Below are 22240 nucleotides of genomic sequence, written 5' to 3' on the forward strand. Positions count from 1 at the left end.
CAGAAGCCTAAGGATCAAGCTTCTCTATAGAATAGAGGTGTTCCATAAAGCAGTCGCCCAATCTGCATTGAACAGGCCATATAGTGACAGCAAATACAGTGCACTAAATTGAAAGATGTACACTGTTTCACCTGTAAGGAACTCTAGGAGAGTTGAACGGTGAGGAGAGAGGAAGCTAAAAAAGTCGTTGTTGGACTTCTGGTTGCGGTGATGTGGAGCTAAGCCGCACGTTCGGTAGCTCCCGCTATTTTCGGTCTTTTGGGCTCTTTTAAGGGCCCGTAGCAGCACTGGTTGGACTTTTCCCCATGTGGGAACACTTCCTCTAAGATTCTCCGCCGGTGGATGGCCTGGACCAGGAGCGGAGCGGTCAAAAAATCGGCTTTGGAGCAGAGAAAGGTGCGAGGCAGGAAAGGCAAAATGGCGGCCTCGGGCGGTGCTGGTCCGTTTTCACCGCTTCGTCGACCGTGAGTGTGTGCTGAGATGGGCGAAGAAGGAGAGGAGTAGTAAGTGGGAGAAAGCGGAGATTAGGATCTACCAGGACTGGAATGGCAAAGAGAATGGCTGGTTTTAATCGGACGAAGGCAGTGCTCCACAAGAAGGGGGTCAAGTTTGGCCTGTTACAGCCGGCACGCCTCTGGGTCACTTATAAAGACCGCCAGCTCTACTTTGACTCTCCGGAGGAGGCCTGGGCTTTCGTCCAGGCAGGGAAGCTGGACTTGAACTGAGGACTGGGGGCTGGGGAACGGTGTACACAGCCCGGAGGCTTTGTCCTCCTTGGTATCCTTTCGCTTTTATCAGTTCTATTTGATGTCTTTTTGCTGTTCTGCTTTTTCGCTTTTTTGGGACTGTTATCTGTTTACTTGGGCGTTTTGTCACGTCTGGTTTTTTTTCACTGGTTGAGAGTTTGGGAGTGGTTCGCGGTCCTGATGGGTCATGTGCCCGTCTTTTCCCGCGTGTTGGGTTTGGATGGAAGTGCGGGCTTCTCCCGCGCTGGAGGAGCAGTGGGCGGGGCCGGCGGTGGGGTGGTGGTTGTGTTGCACTGGGGAGGGTCATTGGGGTGGAGGGAGCAGCTGGGGTCAACAGGAGTCGTCTGACTTACGGAAGTACAATGGAATGGGTTACGCAGCTAGGGGGGGCCTAGCTTGGGGGGGGGGGGGGCGAATGGGTGGGGTACCGGGTTGCTGCTGGAGCATGTAGAGGGGGTCGGGATGGGGGTCTGTCACCGTGGGGAACGGGCTCAGCGGGGGGCGTGGGCACATGGCGGACTGAGGAAGGGTAATGGCTTGTCGACGGGGGAGGGGGGCAGGTAGCATCCTGATCCGGCTGATAACCTGGAATGTGAGGGGACTGAATGGGCTGGTCAAACGGCCCGCGTGTTTGCGCACCTGAAGGCGCTGAAGGCGGATGTGGCCATGCTTCAGGAAAGGCACCTGAAGGTGGCGGATCAGGTTAGATTGAGGAAGGGATGGGTAGGCCAAGTGTTTCATTCGGGGCTGGATGCAAAAAGTCGGGGGGTGGGGAAGAGGGTGTCGTTTGAGGCGTCGAATGTGGTGGCAGACAGTGGCGGGAGGTATGTGATGGTAAGCGGCAAGCTGCAGGGGGAACGGGTGGTGCAGGTCAATGTATACGCCCCGAATTGGGACGATGCGGGTTTCATGCGGCGCATGTTGGGCCGGATTCCAGATTTGGAGGCGGGGGGCCTGATAATGGGGGGGGGGGGATTTCAACAGGGTGCTGGATCCGCCACTGGATCGATCCAGGACGGGTAGGAGGCCAGCGGCGGCTAAGGTGTTGAGGGGGTTTATGGACCAGATGGGAGGGGTGGATCCATGGACGTTTACGAGGCTGAGGACCAGGGAATTTTCATACTTCTCCCATGTGCATAAGGCCTATTCCCGGATTGATTTTTTCATTATGAATAGGGCGCTGATTGCGAGGGTGGAGGTTGCTGAGTATTCGGCGATAGCCATTTCGGATCATGCCCCGCACTGGGTGGACCTCAAGCTGGGGGAAGAGAGAGACCAGCGCCCGCTTTGGCGCTTGGAGGTGGGGCTGCTGGCGGACGAGGAGGTGGGCGGGTGGGTTCGAGGATGTATCGAGAGGTACCTGGAGGCCAATGACAATGGGGAGGTCCGAGTGGGGACGGTCTGGGAGGCGCTGAAGGCGGTGGTTAAGGGGGAGTTGATCTCAATTCGAGCCCACAGGGAGAGAAGAGAGCAGAGAGAGAGGGAGAGACTGGTGAAAAATGAAATGAAACGAAAATCGCTTATTGTCACGAGTAGGCTTCAATGAAGTTACTCTGAAAAGCTCCTAGTCACCACATTCCGGTGCCTGTCCGGGGTCGCTGGTACGGGAATCGAACCGTGCTGCTGGCCTGCTTGGTCTGCTTTAAAAGCCAGCGATTTAGCCTAGTGAGCTAAAAGTGGTGGGGGAGATGGTGAGGGTGGACAGGAGATACACGAAGGCTCCGGAGGAGGGATTGCTGAGGGAGCGGAGAAGTCTCCAGGCTGAGTTCGACTTGCTGACCACCAGAAAGGCGGAAGCTCAGTGGAGGAAGGCACAGGGAGCGGTGTATGAATGTGGGGAGAAGGCGAGCAGGATGCTGGCGCACCAGCTCCGTAAGCGGGATTGGTGGAGTTAAGGATAGGGGAGGAAATGTGGTGCGCAGGGGGTTAGACATTAATGGGGTCTTCAGGGACTTTTATGAGGAACTGTATCGGTCCGAACCCCCAGCGGAGGAGGGGGGGAATGGGGCGCCTTTTGGACCGGCTGAGATTCCTGAGGGTGGAGGGAGGGACAGGTGGAGGGACTGGGGGCACCGGTTGAGTTGGAGGAGCTGGTCAAAGGGATAGGGAGCATGCAGTCGGGGAAGGCGCCGGGGCTGGATGGGTTCCCGGTTGAATTCTATAAGATGTATGCAGACCTGTTGGGCCCCCTGTTGGTTAGGACCTTCAACGAGGCAAGGGAAGGGGGGGGAGGGGGGGGGGGGGGGGCTCTGCCTCCGACGATGTCTTGGGCGCTGATTTCCTTTATCCTTAAGCGGGACAAGGATCCCCTGCAGTGTGGGGCTTACAGGCCGATCTCACTCTTAAATGTAGATGCCAAGCTGTTGGCGAAGATTTTAGCCACAAGGATAGAGGACTGTGTGCCGCAGGTTATCCACGAGGATCAAACTGGGTGCGTGAAGGGGAGGCAGCTGAACACTAACATAAGGAGGCTCTTGAATGTTATAATGATGCCGGCGGTAGAATGAGAGGCGGAGATAGTGGTGGCGTTGGACGCGGAGAAGGCCTTTGATAGGGTTGAGTGGGGGTACTTGTGGTAGGTGCTGGAAAGGTTCAGGTTTGGGGAGGGGTTTGTCAGGTGGGTGAGGCTGTTATATGAGGCCCCGATGGCGAGCGTGGCCACGAATAGGAGGAGGACGGAGTATTTTCGGTTATACCGAGGGACGAGGCAGGGGTGCCCCTTGTCCCCCCCCCCCTGCTTTTTGCGCTGGCAGTTGAACCGCTGGCCATTGCGCTGAGGGAGTCGAGGAACTGGAGGGGGCTGGTGCGGGGTGGCGAGGAGCACCGAGTGTCGCTCTATGCAGATGACCTATTGTTGTATGTGGCAGACCCGGTGGGGGGAATGCCGGAGGTGATGAGGATTCTCCGGGAATTTGGGGATTTCTCGGGGTACAAGCTCAACTTGGGGAAGAGCGAGCTGTTCGTAGTACACCCGGGGGACCAGGAGTGGGCAGATTGGTAGGCTCCCACTAAAAAGGGCGGAGAGGAGCTTTAGGTACTTGGGGGGGGTCCAGGTGGCCAGGAACTGGGGGGGGCCTTGCATGAGCTTAACCTCACAAGGCTGGTGGAGCAAATGGAGGAGGAGTTTAAGAGATGGGACATGTTGCCGCTGTCACTGGTGGGTAGGGTGCAATCAGTCAAGGTGACGGTGCTCCCGAGATTTCTGTTCCTGTTCCAGTGCCTTCCCATCCTTATCCCGAAGGCCTTTTTCAAGCGGGTTAACAGGAGAATTACGGGGTGTGTGTGGGGCACGTGACCCCGAGGGTGAGAAGGGTGTTCTTGGAGCGGGGCAGGGATAGGGGAGGGGCTGGCGCTGCCCAAACTCTGTGGGTATTATTGGGCTGCCAACGCAGCAATGGTGCATAAGTGGACAATGGAGGGGGAAGGGGCAGCATGGAAGAGGATGGAGATGGCGTCCTGTGTGGGCACGAGCCTGGAGGCGCTGGTAACGGCACTGCTGCCGCTCCCTCCAACGAGGTATACCATGAGCCCGGTGGTGGCGGCTACCCTCAAAATTTGGGGGCAATGGAGACGGCATAGGGGGGAGGTGGGGGCCTCGATGGGGTCCCCGATACGGGGGAACCACCGGTTTGTCCCGGGGAGAATTGATGGTGGGTTCCTGAGTTGGCACAGGGCAGGTGTTAGGAGGTTGAGGGACCTGTTTGTAGACGGGAAGTTTGCGAGCCTGGGTGAGCTGGAAGGGAAGTTCGGGCTCCCCCCGGGGAACACCTTTAGGTACATGCAAGTAAAGGCGTTTGTCAGGCGGCAGGTGGAGGAGTTCCCTCTGTTGCCGCCGCGGGGGGTCCAGGACAGGGTGCTCTCGGGGGTGTGGGTTGGAGAGGGGAGGATCTCGGCAACATACCAAGTGATGCAGGACGTAGACGAGGCCTCGGTGGAGGAGCTGAAGGGTAAATGGGAGGAGGAGCTAGGTGAGGAGATTGAGGAGGGGACGTGGGCGGACGCCCTAGGAAAGGTGAACTCCTCTTCTTGTGCGAGGCTTAGCCTCATAGAGTTTAAGGTGCCGCATAGGGTTCACATGACCAGGACAAGGATGAGCCGGTTCTTTGGGAACGAGGACAGGTGTATTAGGTGCTCAGGAAGCCCAGCAAACCATGCCCATATGTTCTGGGCATGCCCAGCGCTGGGGGAATTTTGGAAGGGCGTAGCAAGGACGGTGTCGAGGGTGGCAGGATCCAGGGTCAAACCGGGCTGGGGGCTCGCAATATTTGGGGTTCCAGAGGAGCCAGGAGTGCAGGAGGCGAAAGAGGCCGGCATTCTGGCCTTTTCGTCCCTAGTAGCCCGGCGGAGGATTCTTCTTCAGTGGAAGGATGCGAGGCCCCCAAGCGTGGAGGCCTGGATCAACGATATGGCGGGGTTTATTAAATTGGAGAGGGTGAAATTTTCCCTAAGGGGATCAGTGCAGGGGTTCTTCAAGAGGTGGCAACCATTCCTAGATTTCCTGGCAGAATGGTAGAAAAAGGCCAACAGCAGCAGCAACCTGGGGGGGAGGGGAGGGGGAGGGCTGTCTTTTTGTTTTGGGCTGGAGGGACATGTATATTTGTTCTTTGCTAATGACGGGCATTAATTTATTTCTTCTTTTTTGTACACATGGGGGGGGGGGGGGTTCTTTCTGTTCTTAGTATTTTCTGTTATTGATATTTTGTGAAAATTTTAATTAAAACATTTTTTTTTAAGGTAATTGTTACATTTTCTGTCTTTATGTGGAAAGATGCCATGGGCAGGGGGTGTTGTTTGAGGAATGGAACATGGTTTCAAGCACTGAATGATCCTTTCAGATTCCTGAAAGAAGAAGATAAAGGTGGGGAGGTGGAAGTCGGGTTATGGGAGGAGGCCCTGAGGAGAGTTAATGCATCCTCGTTGTGCGCCAGGCTCAGCTTGATGCAATTTAAGGTGGTCCACAGGGCACACATGACTGTGGCCCGAATGAGCAGGGTCTTTGAGGAGGTGGAGGATAGGTGTGGGCACAGTGCGGGGGGGGGGGGGGGGGGGGGGGGTCCTGTCCTGCAAACCATGTCCATATGTTTTGGGCATGTCCAAGGCTGAGGGGTTTCTGGCAGGGGTTTGCTGACGTCATGTCAGAGGTATTACAAATGAGGGTGGTGCCGAGTCCAGAGGTGGCGATCTTCGGTGTGTTGGAAGACCCGGGAGTCCAGGGGGCGAGCGAGGCTGACCTCCTGGCCTTTGCCTCTCTGGTGGCCCGGAGACAGATCTTACTAGGGTGGGAGGGGCTGAGAGCCTTCGAAGCTGGGCCGGGGGGGGGGGGGGGAGTTAGAGAAATGGCGGGGTTTCTCAGAATAGGGGGGAAAATTAAATTTGCTTTGAGGGGTTTGTTGCAGGGTTTTGCTCAGAGGTGGCAGCCGTTCATTGATTTCTTTGAGAAAACAAGCTGTCAAAAAGGAAGGGGGGGGGGGGGTGGAAAAGGGGAGGCATGGAAGATGGTACTGTGAGGACCCATTGGCGCACTCCGTACCTTTTATCTGGAGGAAGTGAGTGGAGTTAAAAGAGAAGTTACTTAATGTCAGAACAAGTTCAGCCAAGTGGAGGAGCACGTTGATGGATAGACTCTGGATCTTCATTCAAGGAAGAAGCAGAGAGTACTGGTGGGGGATGAAGGTGTAGAGGGATTGAACGCAATGGTGAAGCGGAGATGTTTGGGTCCTGAAAATTGGAAACTCTTAAAGTGGTGGAGGTTGTTGGAACAAGCAGAGATGTTGGTGGGATGAGACTGTATAGGAGGAAAATAAAATTGAGATGGGAAGTAATTTCAGTGGGGCAAGAACAAACTGAAACAGTTGGTCTACCCAGGGCAGTCCTGTTTGTGAATCTTGGGAAGGAGATGGAACCAGTCTGTTGGATGTCGCTGGACCTGGAGAAAACAGCTTGATACTTGTTGGTGGCATCATGGTCGAGGAGAAGTAGGAAAATGTTGGCGAGTTTGGTTTGCCACTTTAAAACAGCACCACCCTTAGCCAGTTTCATAACAATATTGGACCTAAGGGAATGGAATGCAACAAGTCCTGAGGGTGACATTTTGGAGTGAGTTAGGGGAGTAAGAAATTGAGACAGCCAATGTTAAACTGGCAGTTCTCAATGTAAAGACCAAGTAAGATGTTGGAGAGAGATTCAGGTGGCGGGAAAGTAGTGGGAATGGGTAAAAGAGTCTGCTTTGCATGGGGGGGATCTCCAGGCCAAAGTATGGATGTGGCGGCAAAGGTGATGGAAGAAGAACTCTGCGCCAAGAGCTCCAATCCGTTGAGTTGGGGGACATAAGGGGATGAAGCTGAGGCCATTTTTAATGTCAGATCATTCAGGATCAGAGAGGGGAAGGTTGGAGTTTATTGTGAGTACAGGGCAAGGGTGAGTTTAAAATAAAAGATGGGGTCAGGAGTAAGTGAAGGGGAAGAAAAATCCAGAGAGGTGCTGGTACCCGTGCATTATTGAAGCTTGTGATCCTTCACACCCAAAAGGAAGAAACAAGTTTTTTATTGAAATGTTGGATAAGGATGAAATGAAACTGCAGAGCAGGATCACTCTGAGATAGAGAGTCAGTGGTGATGAGGAGGGAGAGGTTGAGAACTTTCATGTTGGTGCCGCATGGCATTGTGTGTGTAGATCTCGGGATGCAGTGTCACAACATCCTGGGTTACTGCATGGTCAATTCTGGCCCCACCTGACCCGGAATTGCAACACAAGTGAAATTAGATTTTTTTTTAAATACCGAGGTCCTTGGCTGAGCCCAATAAACTGCAGTCACCAGGTTTGTAACTTTAATACAAGTAACCTTTTATTATGTACAGTATTATAATTAAACTGACATAAAACTGAAACTGACTATCTAATGGCCCTTTCCCAATCTCTTTCTAACCCCCTTTCTAATTACCCCCACTTCCCAGGTTCGATTCCCAACTTGGGTCACTGTCTGTGCGGAGTCTGCATGTTCTCCCTGTGTCTGCGTGGGTTTCCTCCGGGTGCTCGGGTTTCTTCCCACAGTCCAAATACGTGCAGGTTAGGTGAATTGGCCATGATAAATTGCCCTTAGTGTCCAAAAAGGCTAGGTGGGGTTTCAGGGATCGGGTGGAGGTGTGGGGCTGAAGTGGGGTGCTCTTTCCAAGGGCCGGTGCAGACTGGATGGGCCAAATGGCCTCCTTCTGCATTATAAATTCTGTGTGTGTGTGTGTGTGTGTGTGTGTGTGTGTGTGTGTGTGTATATAAGTGAGTGCGATACATATACACACACACACACACACACACACACACACAAGACACAGGGGAAAGGGAGATTGAGAGGCAAAGAAAATATTAATAAAAAATAAAATGGTTAAGAATCTTTACACTTGGATGGTTTCCAGTTAATGTCTTTAATGAGTTCAAGATTTTGTTTCAGTACTTTTTCCTTCTAGGCTTGAGATGATTTTCTCTGGCAAAGTTATCTACTTTCTCTAGATTCAGGATTATTTCAAATTTATAGCCAAGATGTGCCAGGCACTCTGGTTTTAGAACAATAAAGCAGTTCTTTACTTCAGCAGCGAGACACTGTCCCTTTCACTTCCAAAGTCTGAACACTTCGCCCACGTTCTCTCAGAAAGCATCACGCAGGAACAAATCGCTGATTGTTGTCAGGCAGAACACTGCCCCTGGCCAAACCCCAGGGTGGCAGTTAGCCAATCGAAAAGATCTCCAATAACTGGTTTCCTAAGATTCACTTGGCACCGACGAGTCTGTTTTCTCCTCTCCAAAATACATAGAACATAGAACAGTATAGCACAGAACAGGCCCTTCGGCCCTCGATGTTGTGCCGAGCATTGTCCGAAACCAAGATCAAGCTATCCCACTCCTTGGCATTATGGTGTTATCCATGTGCCTATCCGATAACCGCTTGAAAGTTCCTAAAGTGTCCGACTCCACTATCACAGCAGGCCGTCCATTCCACAGCCTAACCACTCTCTGGGTAAAGAACCCACCTCGGATATACCTCCTATATCTCCCACCCTGAACCTTATAGTTATGCCCCCTTGTAACAGCTACATCCACCCGAGGAAATAGTCTCTGAACGTCCACTCTATCTATCCCCCTCATCATCTTATAAACCTCTATTAAGTCGCCTCTCATCCTCCTCCGCTCCAAAGAGAAAAGCCCTAGCTCCCTCAACCTTTCCTCATACATACGAAACCTAGGAACGTACTGTCCTGACAAGCAGACTGCTTCAACTTGATTACTCTGTCTAAACGCACATTCTGATTATGGGTCTATGGACCTAACATAACATATAATAAAATAAATGGGAATAAAGGAAATAAACATGAAGGACTCTTCCAGCGACAAGCGAAGCAGCTCAAGGAACTCTGAAAGTCTAGGAGGTGTGTATAGTCATGAGTAAATAAGAAACACAAAGTATGAAATTTCATTTGGGAACCAGTGGAATAAAGCCGAGCCGGAAACCAGTTGCCGAGGAAGGACATGTGGCTGTGAAAGCAGGTTTTGGTAGGTGACTGAACAAACATGCGGAGAGTATTAGAAAACAATGAAGGTAAGCAAGGTAAACAGGACCAACTGAAATCTCATCGAAGGGAAGAGCAGAATTTCTTCAAAACCACTTCCTGGAAGAGAAGTGCCAGGAAATTAACCACTAATGCATAATACTTGATGCACAATCAATGGACACGAAACATAGATGAGATCCAAACGATAGGCTTTAATGCACAAGATGTGTGCCAGGCAGCAGACGTACAGAAGAAAGGCCGACTGCCTGGAAGCACGGGCTCTTACATCCCGCCTTGTAGGCGGAGCTACCTACCTCTCAGCCAATCGGCTGAGAGGCACATGACTTCCTCAGCCAATTGGCTGAGGGGCATATGACTTACCCGGGCCAATGGGCAGCAAGTCCTCTGCACCATTAGCAGCTCACTTCCAAGGTACCGTAATACCCCTAGTCATACTACCACAATACTGTAGATACTGGAAATAAAAACAAAAAATGTTGGAAATACTAAACAGGTCAGGCAGCATCGGTGGAGAGAGAAAGCCAGTTAATATTTAGGATTGATGGCCTTTCAACAGGATTTGGAGCGGTTAGAAATTTAATAGCTTTAAACAAGTGAAAGAGCGGATGGCAGAGAATAAACAGAAGCAAAAATCTGCAATCAGGTGGATGGCAGAAGAAATTATATGACAAAAGAGTTGGCAGTACAGGGTCAAAGGGATGAGAATGGGACAAGAAAGAAACAAAAGATGTGTCAAGGGCAGGTGTGAATGGCAGGCTGATGAACAGCTGCTGACTGAAAGCAAAAATAAGTCAGAAAGAGACCAAAACAGAAATGGGGATAGAGTTTACCGTATGAAATTGTTGAACTCTATATTAATACTGGAAGGCTGTAAAGTGTTTGGGCGAAAGATAAGGTGCTGTTCCTCAAGCTTATGTTGTGTTTTATTAGAACTCTGCAAAAGGCTGAGAGTGGAGAGGCCAGCAAGAGAGCAAGGTGGGAAATTAAAATGACATGTGACCTATAGCTCAGGGTCGTGTTTGCGGATTGAATGGAGGTTCTTCAAAGCATAAACCCTGGGCGGGATTCTACTGTCACCGACGCCAAAATCGCGTTCGGTGATCGGCCGGAGAATCCCCGTTTCCAACAAAATCTGGGGCCGCGCTGCTTTCGCGATGATCCCTCCAGAGGGTGACATATCGACAGCCTCAGGACGTTGCCTGAGGCCCAATCCCCCAATGTTCCGCCCCCAACTGGTCTTACCTGTCGGGAACTGGTGTGGTGGCTGTGGACTCAATCCAACGCCGTCACAGTCCGGGGGCGGGGGGGAGCTGATTTGCGGGTAGGGGAGACTTTGGCAGGGACTGGGGGCACTGTTGGGAGGTGGTCCAGGGCTCGTGAGCCGGCCAAAGGGGAGCACTATTTTTCAGGCCGGGTCCACAAGTGGCCGGCGCCGTGTTGCGCATGTGTGGCCACGGACCAGGCAATTCTCCGGGCCGCATCAGCAGCTAGAGCTGGGTGCTAGCCCCCAGCCAAACGGAGGATCGGTGGCGGTTTTGCGCCGAATGTTCGGTCGTAAAAGGCCACCATTCCCATGCCAGCGTCAGGGCATAGCCTGCGAATCGGAGAATTTAGTCCCCAGTCTGTGTTTAGTCTCCCCATTGTAGAGCAGACTGCATTGTGAGCAGCGAATATATAGAAACATAAAAATAGGTGCAGGAGTAGGTAATTTGACCCTTTGAGCCTGTACCAACATTCAATATGATCATGGCTGATCATGCAAATTCAGTATCTCACTCCCTCTTTCTCTCCATATCCCTTGATCCCTTTAGCTGCTTGGAAGGGGCATTTGGGAATTTGGCTGGCGAGGTGGGAGACAACACAAGTTTTGTATCTCCTTTACTTGCATGGAAAGGGAAGGGGGCACATTGAATACTGAGGGAATGCTGTACTGTCAGATGTGTTGTCTTTCAGATGTGTGCCCGCTGAGTTGGACGTGAAAGATCCCACAGATCTATAGAAGACAGGGAAGTTCTTGGTGCCCAGGCTAATTTTTTAGAACAGTACAGCACAGAACAGGCCCTTCGGCCCTCAATGTTGTGCCGAGCAATGATCACCCTACTCAAGCCCACGTATCCACCCTATACCAGTAACCCAACAACCCCCATTAACATTTTTTTTTTAGGACACTAAGGGCAATTTAGCCTGGCCAATCCACCTAACCCGCACATCTTTGGACTGTGGGAGGAAACCGGAGCACCCGGAAGAAACCCACGCACACACTGGGAGGACGTGCAGACTCCGCACAGACAGTGACCCAGCCGGGAATCGAACCTAGGACCCTGGAGCTGTGAAGCATTGATGCTAACCACCATGCTACCGTGCTGCCCATACGATAATATTTATCGTTCCATCAGTAGCACTTTCATGAACCTTGGAGATTCAACTCTGCACTCCAGTTACTATTCCAATGATAGTTTGTAAAAATGTCCTTTTCTACTGCACTTGCTGCGGAATAATTTCACAATCCCTTCATGCGTAAAGCTGACTCACTAGTCACTACTTATGACGCACAGTGCCTGTTCCATACATCTCACTGAATATTGGTTCCCACTCCATGCAGCCAGATTCTGGATGAACCAAGCAACTGCTCGGAATGCCAAACCACTAGCTTGTCAAATAAAAAGAAAATGCTTGAAAAATTCAGATCTGGCAGCATCTGTGGAGCAAAACAGAGTTAAAGTTTCGAGTCCGTTATGATTTCTTCATTCAAAGAAGAATCATAATGGGTGTGAATTGTTAACTCTGTTTCTCTCTCCAAAGATGCTGTCAGAACTGCTGAGTTTTTCCCAGCAATTTCTTTTTAATTTTAGATGTCCAGCAACTGCAACATTTAGCTTTTACACTAGTTAACCAAACTATTCTGAGGTGGAGCTGCGAATACAGGGAAATAAATCTCACTGCAGTGCATCACATGGCTTGTGAGTCACTCCCATTCTCAGAGATTATATGATGTGGATCAGGCAGTAAACATTTTGATGTTGACTCCAATTTAAGATGTGAAAAGAAATGCCAGCAAAGTTTATAGCACACTGGCCTTTTGTAAATCTGACGAAGACGCTCTGATTTTGAATGTAGCATATCTGTAAATTATTGAAGCAGCATTGTAAGTGCCTCACTGGCTTTATCAAATATGTGATCTCCTATTTGTTGTTTTACAGACCCTACTTTGAAGGCTTGTCACACTCCAGTTCTCAGACTGAAATCGGCAGCATTCACAGCTTGAGAAGCCAGACCAAAGAGCCACCTAGTCCTGTAAGGAATGCATATTATTGTGAACGCAAGCTACAGTAGCTTTAAAATATGCCCCTGACTGAGGGGAAAAAAATCTTTCACCACTGAGCATGGTCAAAAATGAAGTGGAAATGTTTTGCATTTTCAGGAACTCTCATTTCTGAAATACTGGACATCATTAACAGGGTGGAAGAAGAGAAGTAACACAAAATAGGAGGGAGAGAGACACAATCTAAATTAGAAAGATAAAAGCATGGTTGACAAAGTTTTCGAAGGCTTTTGGTAACGAAGGGGAAGTGACAAGACTTGAGGATATGGAAATATATTTCAGAAGGGCAATTGAGCTTTAGATGAAATGCTAGGAACTGATGGAGCCAACAGGCAAAAAATATTGAAAGAGCAGTGGATGAATGCCATTACCTGGCATTATCTGTCTACAAGGGTAGAGACAGCGTATTCAGTAGCAACTTTCAAAAGGGACTTAGATATATACTTGAAAGGGGGGAAAAAAAGGTTATGGGGAAATAACAATGGAGTTGGGATAATTGGATAGAACTTTCCAAGAGCCAGCAGAGGTCTCATCGATCAAACGGCCTCCTCCTTTGCAAGGATTCTGTGTTGAAGTATGGCTGGGGGAGACTGCAAGGCTACGGACAGATTTCAAAACAAGTATTAGGGATTTTAGTCAGCATATTGTTAAGGTTGCCACTTTCTGCAAATATGAACTCTGGTAGGTAGCCAAGGGCTGGAATATGAAGTGTTTCCTTTCGGTAAAAATTCAGTTGAAACCCAAACAACTTATCCTTCCAGACCATAAGAGGCATAATTAAGTGCAAAGTCTGGCTTTTATCTTTTTATTAAATCAGACCACTCTCACATTCCATTTTAAAAACTGGACTCTCCGGTAATCCGATAACCGATTAGCCGGAGAAAATGCAAACAAACATTCACAAGTACGATACCAGAACAGAGAGGCTATACTTATCTGGAAAGACTGAACAGGCTGGGGCTCTTTTCTCTGGGGGGAAAAAAAAGAGATTGAGGGATGATCTCATTGAAGTCTTTAAACTAGAAAAAATGCAGGGGAATCCAAAGCTGGAGATAATAACACACACCGTGGGAAATGCAGGGCAAACTTTTTAATCCAGCGTATAAGTATGTGGAACTTGCTGCCACAAAGAGTAGGTGAGGAAAATAACTTTGCACTTACGGGGAAGTTAGGCACAAAGAGGCAGAAGAGAATAGAAAGGTACACTGATAAGATTACATGAAGAGGAGTGCAAGGAGGCTCCTGTGAAACATGATTGCTGACATTGAGCATTTGGGTCCTGTTCCAGTACTGTAGATTCAATATAATTGGATAGTGAGAGCCCTGGAAATATGCACAGTACACTGCTGGATATCTGCCACCAGAGGTTGCTGTTGATCAGTGTTAATCTTTTAGGCATCGTCCTGTAAGTAGTAGTGGGCATCATAGCATTAGAATTCCTTGATACTTCTTCTGGATCTATTAAAGGACAGTGTTGTGTAATATACTGACCAAATCCTAACCAATTCCAACATGAAGAAGTATTTTCCTCATGTCGCTGTTGCTTCTTTCATCAAACACCTTCAATTAATGTACTTTGATTCTTGATATTTCCTTCAATGCAAACAGTTTCTATCCACTCTGGGTGGGGCGGGGGGCATAAATGGTAGAACTGAGTTTTTAACATAAGTCTTTACAAACTAGCATGTTAAATACTTTGTTTAATTATTTTTAAGAAGACCGTTTGCTTTTGTTTAGATATGTGAAAGCTTGTGGCGTGGTTCTGTTGGTTTAATTGCGGTTGTTCAAATTTCTCCTTTAAATATGAACCATCCCTAACTGAATTGTAATTGATTCTATAAAATATGACCCATCCCATGATCAGATATTGAGTCATTGACCAATAGCTTGGTCAGAGGTAGGCTTTAAGGAGCATCTTGAAAGAGGAGAGGAAGAAAGGCAGTGACTTTTAGAGAGTGAATTCCAGAGCTTAAAGCTATAACATCTGAAGGCACAACCACGAGTGGTGGATGATAGTCAAGGAGCCATTGGGAGCCAGAGCAGCAGGTGAAATAACTGAGGGAGAACTTGTGAATGAGGTCAGTAAGACTTGAGAGGAAGAGCAGGCAGGGAGATGTTGCTGAACACGGCGGGAGTGGTAGTCTGAAGTACAATTATTTCAATGCGAGAAGTATAAATCAGATGAACTTCGAGCTTAGATTAGAACTATGGTATTGTTGCTATTACGGAGACTGAGGGAAGGACAGGATTGGCAGCTGAACTTTCCAGGATTTAGATGCTTCAGGCGATATAGAGGGGGATGTAAAAGGAGTGGGGCAGTTGCATTACTGGTTCAGGAGAATATCACAACTTACTGGGGAGCACACCTCGGAGGACTCCTGGAGCAAGGCGATATGGGTAGAGCTCAGGAATAGGAAGGGTACGCTCACACTGTTGGGGGTTTACTATAGGCCTCCCAACAGCCAGCGGGAGATAGAGGAGCAGATATTTCGATAGATTTCGGAAAGATGTAAAAGCAACAGGCTTGTGGTGGGTGATTTTAATTTTCCCTATATTGACTGGGATTCAGGCTTAGATAGGGCAGAGTTTGTAAGGAGCATCCAGGAGAGCTCCTTGAAACAATATGTAGATAGTCCAACTAGGGAAGGGGCCCTACTGGACCTGGTATTGGGGATTAAGTCTGGCCTGGTCAATTTCAGTAGGGGAGCATTTAGGGAACAGTGACCATAATTCAGTAAATTTTAAGATATTTGTGGATAAGGATAAGAGTAGTCTTTGGGTGAAGGTGCTAAACTGGGGGAAGGCTAATTATAATAATATTAGGCAGGAACTGAATAATTTAGACTGGGGTGGATTTTTGTGGGTGAATTAACATCTGACATGTGGGAGTCTTTCCAACATCAGTTGATACGAATTTAGGACTGGCCTGTTCCTGTGAGAATGAAGGATAAGTATGGCAAGTTCCAGGAACTTTGAACAACGAGGAATATTGTGAGCCTAGCCATAAAGAAAAAGGAAACATTTAAGGGATAGAAGACTGAGAACAGACAAAGCCCTTGAGGAATATAAATAAAGTAGGAAGGAACTTGAGGAAGCAGTCAGGAGGGCTAAAAAGGATCATGAAGAGTCATTGGCAAACAGGATTAAGGAGAATCCGAAGGCTTTTTATACATACATCAAGAGCAAGAGGATAGCCAGTGAAAGGGTTGGCCCACTCAAGAAGAGGATGTTTGGAGCTAGAGGAAATGGGCTGGGTACTAAATGAGTACTTTGCATCAGTATTCACCAAAGAGGAGGACTTGGTGAAATTGTGAGTCTAGGCAAGGGTGTGTGGATAGTCTGGGTCATGTCGATATCAAAAAGGAGGTGTTGGACATCTTGAAAAACATTAAGGTAAAAAAGTTCCCATGGCCTGATGGGGTCTACCTCAAAATAGTACGTTTGTGGATGATACAAAGGTTGGTGGAGTTGCGGATAGTGATGAGGATTGTCAGAGGGTATAGCTGGATAAGGATCGATTGGAGACTTGGGCAGTAAAATGGCAGATGTAGTTTAATTCGGAGGCGAGGCATTTTGGAAGGTCTAATACAGGTGGGAAATATACAGTAAATGCAGAACCCTTAGGGGTATTGACGGGCAGAGAGATCTGGGCGTAAAAGTCCACCAATCACTAAAAGTAGAAATGCAGGTGGATAGGTTAAGAAGGCATATGGCATGCTGGCCTTCATTGGTCAGGGGATTGAGTTTAAAAATTGACAAGTCATGCTGCAGCTGTACAGAGCCTTACTTCAGCCACACTTGAAATGTAGCATACAATTCCGATTGCATGGCCACACTACCAGAAAGATGTGCAGTCTTTGGGGAGGGTACAGAAGAGGTTTACCAGGATGTTACTTGGTCTGGAGGGTATTAGCTATGAGGAGAGGTTGGATAAACTCGGATTGTTCTCACTGGAATGACAGATGTTGAGGGACAACCTAATAGAAGTTTCCAAAATTATGAGTAGCTGGGACAGAGTGGATAGTCAGAAGCATTTTCCCAGGGTGGAATGGTCAATTACTAGGGGACATGGATTTAAGGTGCAAGGGGCAAAGCTTAGAGGAGATGTGTGAGGGTGAGGTTTTTTTTTTTTACACACAGGGTGGTGATTGCCTGGGACTCACTGACAGAGAAGGTATTGGAAGCATGTACGATAGGGGCATTTAAGAGGCATCTTGATAAATACACAAATAGGATGGGAATGGAGGGATACAGACCCCGGAAACGCAGAAGGTTTTAGTTTGGACAGGCATCATGATCGGCTCAGGTTTGGAGGACCGAAGAGTCTGTTCCTGTGTTGTTCCTTTGTTCTTCCTTTATTCTTATATCAGAATTGGAAGTGTGCAGAGGTCTTGGATGCCTAAAGGAGGTTCCAAAGTTAGAGAAGGGCAAGATCACAGGGGAGGTTGAAAACCAGCACGAGAATTTTACACTAATACTAGAGTGAGGAATGTCATGGGATGTTTGCAGTGGAGGAGAAATATGAACAGTCAATGTTGAGGCCAATATTGGCATATTTGCTTTTCTAATAAAAGTGCTTTGCAGCTACAGCATCATCAAGTTGCATTTATATACTTGGGCTCATCCACAATTCTGCTGCCCATATCCTAACACAAACCAAACCAAAGGTCCCCATCAGCTCTGTGGTTGCTGAGGTACCTTAACTCCCAGTCTGGTAACATCTCAATTTCAAATCTAAAATTGTGAGGCTGCAGCTTGTGGATCAGGTCCTGTTTTCTCCCCCTCTTCACTCTGCTCTCCCTTGACCAAGTGGCTTCTATACTTCAACTTTTCTATCACTAATTGTTGTGAGCTCATTAACTGTATCCTGTTCCTCTTTTGCTTCACATAGATAGATGCACCTGAAAAGCTCAAAGGCTCTGCAAGCAAGTTTCAGATAGACAACATTTCTGATGCATTGTCAGTTGTGAGTATTATGTGCATATATTGCAAGACACATGTTCAAGTATTGCACTTGAGGTGGGGTTCAAGGGAGAGATGAGAATGGGCATTTATGTCAACATTGGGTGGTGCAGGGGTATAAGGTGAATGTCAGATAAGGAAAGAAAATTTAAACTGGAGATGAGCTGGGAAAAATATCTGGGAGCAGAGCTTTGATGCACAAATATTAAGTAAAAATAAAAGTGAAAGGAAATTTTGCAGAATCAGAGCATTGGGATTGCGAGGGGAAATGGAAAAGTATACATGCATATATGTGGATCTTATGAATGAACGGAATAAGTGGAGGACTGGACAAGGGAGATGCCATGAAGCATGGGCAATGGTCCAGTGCTGAAGCAAGATGCAACAGTCAGAACCAGCTGGAGCCATCCATTTTTATAAACCATTTCTAACCACATCAATTAGATTTCAGACTGGAATGCACTCCTATGTGTCTATTTTCATATATATACATACATTTAAACTGTCTGAACCCCTTGCTGAGATTCCAGCCTACAACTCACTCCTCCATCATCAATATATAAACGAGCTGAACCCCTTGAATATATTCTAGCCTGTGATTTATGATTCAGTATTCATTATGCTTTGTGTAATATTCAAACTGTTTAAACCTCCATTTGCTTCAAATCTGCCTGTCATTGTCAGATCCTGCATTTTGTAGCATGTCGGTGCATAAGGTATATGAAATATTGGTACTGCAATTCAGTTGTTTACATTAAATGTTGAAAATCAGAAAATAATCTGAAATACAGTGCTATAACTGAGACATTGGGTCAGACACAGTAAATTCTCATTAGCTAGAGAAATGGAGGGACTGAGGCTGTTGAATGCTGACTTTGAACACCCTGTCTCACTGGGTAATATCAAGACCTCAGGGTATTGCACAAAGCAGATGGAGCATGCATTACTCAGAGAACTCAGCCTATAGTACATGCTATTTTTATATAATTCTTTTCTTTTGTTTTCATTCACCATAAGGATCAAATACAACAGGAGGAGGCAGCAGCAGCATCTGAAAGCATCAGTGCAGACACATTTCTAGAAAAGCTCCCTCCCAGTGGAAAAATCACTAAGACAGAGTCTTTGATTATTCCTTCTACAAGGTAGGTCTCGTTCTATGCAAAATAATAATAATAAGCATAAAAATGTAAATTGCATGTCAGCCATGATTCAGTGCAAACAGTCTCACCTCGAAGACCGAGATTATAGGTTTGAGTCGCACTCCGGAGGCTTGAGCACAAAATTTAGCCTGACACGCCAATGCACTGACATGGTGGTATGCTGTTTGAGATGTTAAATTAGGTTGCCTCCATAGGTGGAGGTAAAAGATCCAATTACACAATTTTAAGAAGAGCAAATCAGTTCTCCCCAGTGTTCTTGCTGATATTTATTTCTCAAGTGGGTGCTCGCACACTGAATCCTAAAATAAAGATGGGCTTGGATATATTGAACGTCTTCATGTGAGGTTCAAGGTGACTCCTGGTCCCGCGACAGGAAATGAAGAGCAACATCATTTCCTGGCATCTCAAGGATGGATAATAATTGTCTGACTTGACAGCAACACCCATAGATCCCAAGTATTCATATTTTTTTTTTAAAAAAGGCTTGTAACTTTCTGCATTCTTACATTCTAATTCTGGTGAAAACTTTATCAATCTGTTTACAAACCTGTTTGCCAGCCTAAACGTGATGCTGTGTCCTTTTTCTTTGTGTTTATTTTGCAATCGGTAGGGAGGGCTTTTGCTGACGGGCCTTGTCAATCTCCCAGCATTGAGGTGCAACCTTTTTCCAAATCCTTTTTCTGGCAGTGTTCCAAAGTAAAACCAATCCAAAGTGCTTCACAGCTGCAAAGTAATGAGGATGGGATGGGCGCAGAGTTGGGTGGTGAGGTGAAGGGGTTTAGGGCGAGAGCTGTGTCAAGCAAGCCAGAGGCTTGACCCCAGGGAAGGAAGGGACTGCGTTAGAGGCTCAACCCAGCATCCCCAACACTGATAGAATTGTGTGTAATGTGTTCAGTCACTAAATCAATCATCCTGTTGCTCGGCTAACTTGGTGTGGAGTTAATGAAAATGAAAATTGCTTATTGTCACGAGTAGGCTTCAATGAAGTTACTGCGAAAAGCCCCTAGTCGCCACATTCCGGCGCCTGTTCGGGGAGGCTGGTACGGGAATCGAACCGTGCTGCTGGCCTGCTTGAAAAGCCAGCGATTTAGCCCAGTGAGCTAAACCAGCTCACTGTTCAAACAATACAACAGAGCTTTATTGAAACTGTTAAGCCATCATTCTGATTAACCACATCAGATTATTTTAATAGAAGTTTGTCAAAGTATTCAATCAATGGGACTGAATTTTATTTTCAAAGTATTGTGCTTTCCTCTATGTCTGTCATTGAGGTTCTCTGCTTTGTCTCCTTCCTCATTCACTCCCTCCGCTAAGAGAGCAGACAGATCTCCGTTTGCAGAGCCGGACCTCTACTTGTCTCAGTCATTGTCCTCTCCTGGTTCCTTTAGGGCAGCAGGGTAGCATGGTGGTTAGCATAAATGCTTCACAGCTCCAGGGTCCCAGGTTCGATTCCCGGCTGGGTCACTGTCTGTGCGGAGTCTGCACGTCCTCCCCGTGTGTGTGTGGGTTTCCTCCGGGTGCTCCGGTTTCCTCCCACAGTCCAAAGATGTGCGGGTTAGGTGGATTGGCTATGCTAAATTGCCCTTAGTGTCCTAAAAAAAAAATAAGGTTAATGGGGGGGTTGTTGGGTTACGTGGATAGGTTGACTTGAGTAGGGTGATCATTGCTCGGCACAACATCGAGGGCCGAAGGGCCTGTTCTGTGCTGTACTGTTCTATCTATCTATCTAACTAACACTTAAACCAGATTATTTGATCGTCACCTCGTTGCCGCATCCTAACATCGACTACACTTCAAAACTACTTCATTGCCTGTTTGATGTCCTGAGATTGTAAAAGGCATTATATATATAAAAATCTTTTCTTCCTGTGCCAAATTGCAATGAAACAGATGATCCATTTTTGAGTTTTTGCGCTTGATATTTTCTTTGGATCACTCATGCCCACAGACGTAGATGTTGCATCTCTCTCCAACACTGCAATGTTCTCCTTCATCAATGCTGCTACCCCTTCTACTTTCCTTCCTTTCTTGAAGACCTTGTATCCAGGAATATGTGGTTAGCACTGATGCTTCACAACGCCAGGAATCCGGGTTCGATTCCCGGCTTGGGTCACTGTCTCTGCGGAGTCTACACATTCTCCCTGTGTCTGCATGGTTTGTGGGTTTCCTCCAGGTGCTTCGGTTTCCTCCCACAAGTCCTGGAAGACCTGCTTGTTAGGTGAATTGAACATTCTGAATTCTCCCTCAGTGTCCCCGAACAGGTGCCCGAGTGTGGCGACTAGGGGATTTTCACAGTAACTTTGTTGCAGTGTTAATGTAAGCCTACTTGTGACACTAATAAATATTATTATTATTAATACCCAGTCCGTTCCTCCTTTGAGCCAAGTCTCTGTTATAGCCACAAGATCATATTTCCTCATAGTTTTCTGTGCCTGTAACTCACCAAATTTATTTACCACACTCCATGCATTCACATAACATAATTTAAACTTTATTACCTTTCCCATATTCTGAACCCACCTAATAGTTTACTATTTCCTACTCTAGTGCTACTATCTGTCTCTCCCAGAATCCTGTGCACCTTGCCATTACTATATGACATTCTCTCCTGGTTCCTACATTCCTATACCCTTGTCAAATTGGTTTAAACTGTCCTCAATAATACTAGCAAATTGCCTGATGAGAAAATTGATCCTGGCTCTGTTAAGGTGAAAACCTTTCGTCCTTTACATTCCCCATCTCCACAGATCTGGTCTTGGTATCCCAGGAATCGAAAACTTTCCTGCCTGCATTATCTTTCCAGTCACACAGTAATCTGTTTTATCTTCATCTTTCTGTGCTTCTTTGCAGCGTTGTACCGGGAGTAATCTGGAGATTACTATTTTGAGGTCCGGCTTGATAATTTCCTGCCTAGCTCCCTAAATCCTGACTGCAGAACCACCTTCTGTCTATGTTATGAGTATCAATGTGGCCTGAGGCTGCTGGTTGTTTATGCTCCCCTCCCCTCAGGGTGCTGTGCAGCCATTTTCCTCTCTCCCTGCATATTCATAAGCTGCGGGGTGCCACGCCCATAAAGGTGCTATCCACAAACCCCTCAACCTCTTGGATGTGAGTGATGCTCTCTGCTGCTCAAGATCTGAAATCCGGAGCTTGGGCTGCTGCAACCCAGGAGCCAGGAAGGGCCCTGTAGTTCCCACATTGCATAAGATGTGCACTCTTGATGTCAGAGCTGCCCTGCCATTTCTCTGTCTTCCAAGTAATAAACTTTGATACTACCAATAAATCTTGCTACTACCAATATAGCTCACGACTTGTGAGTGAAGACTCGTCATCTACTCCGTTCCCTTCTCTTGATGTCACTTAAATATAGGGAAGCTACCTGAATGCTTCACATCAATTTTTTTCATTTTTAACCTCTCAGCTGTTAAGACTCGATGCCTAACTTTGGAGAAACGGAAACACAGCAGCCATAATCACCTGTCAACTTTT

General features: G+C 47.5%; 1 protein-coding gene across 4 annotated transcripts in view; it reads left to right on the forward strand.

Annotated features, from left to right (window-relative positions):
* The window catches only part of pacs2 (phosphofurin acidic cluster sorting protein 2), a 338514-nt gene that overhangs the window by 231048 nt on the left and 85226 nt on the right, over positions 1-22240 (forward strand). For all 4 annotated transcript variants that reach the window (XM_038784039.1, XM_038784040.1, XM_038784041.1 and 1 more), the window contains exons 10-12: positions 12508-12601; positions 17521-17595; positions 18609-18733. In XM_038784039.1, coding sequence (XP_038639967.1) covers positions 12508-12601; positions 17521-17595; positions 18609-18733 — 294 coding nt within the window. The remainder of the gene's footprint in view (positions 1-12507; positions 12602-17520; positions 17596-18608; positions 18734-22240) is intronic.

The sequence above is a fragment of the Scyliorhinus canicula genome, chromosome 2, assembly GCF_902713615.1.
Source record: "Scyliorhinus canicula chromosome 2, sScyCan1.1, whole genome shotgun sequence".
Classification (NCBI taxonomy): domain Eukaryota; kingdom Metazoa; phylum Chordata; class Chondrichthyes; order Carcharhiniformes; family Scyliorhinidae; genus Scyliorhinus; species Scyliorhinus canicula.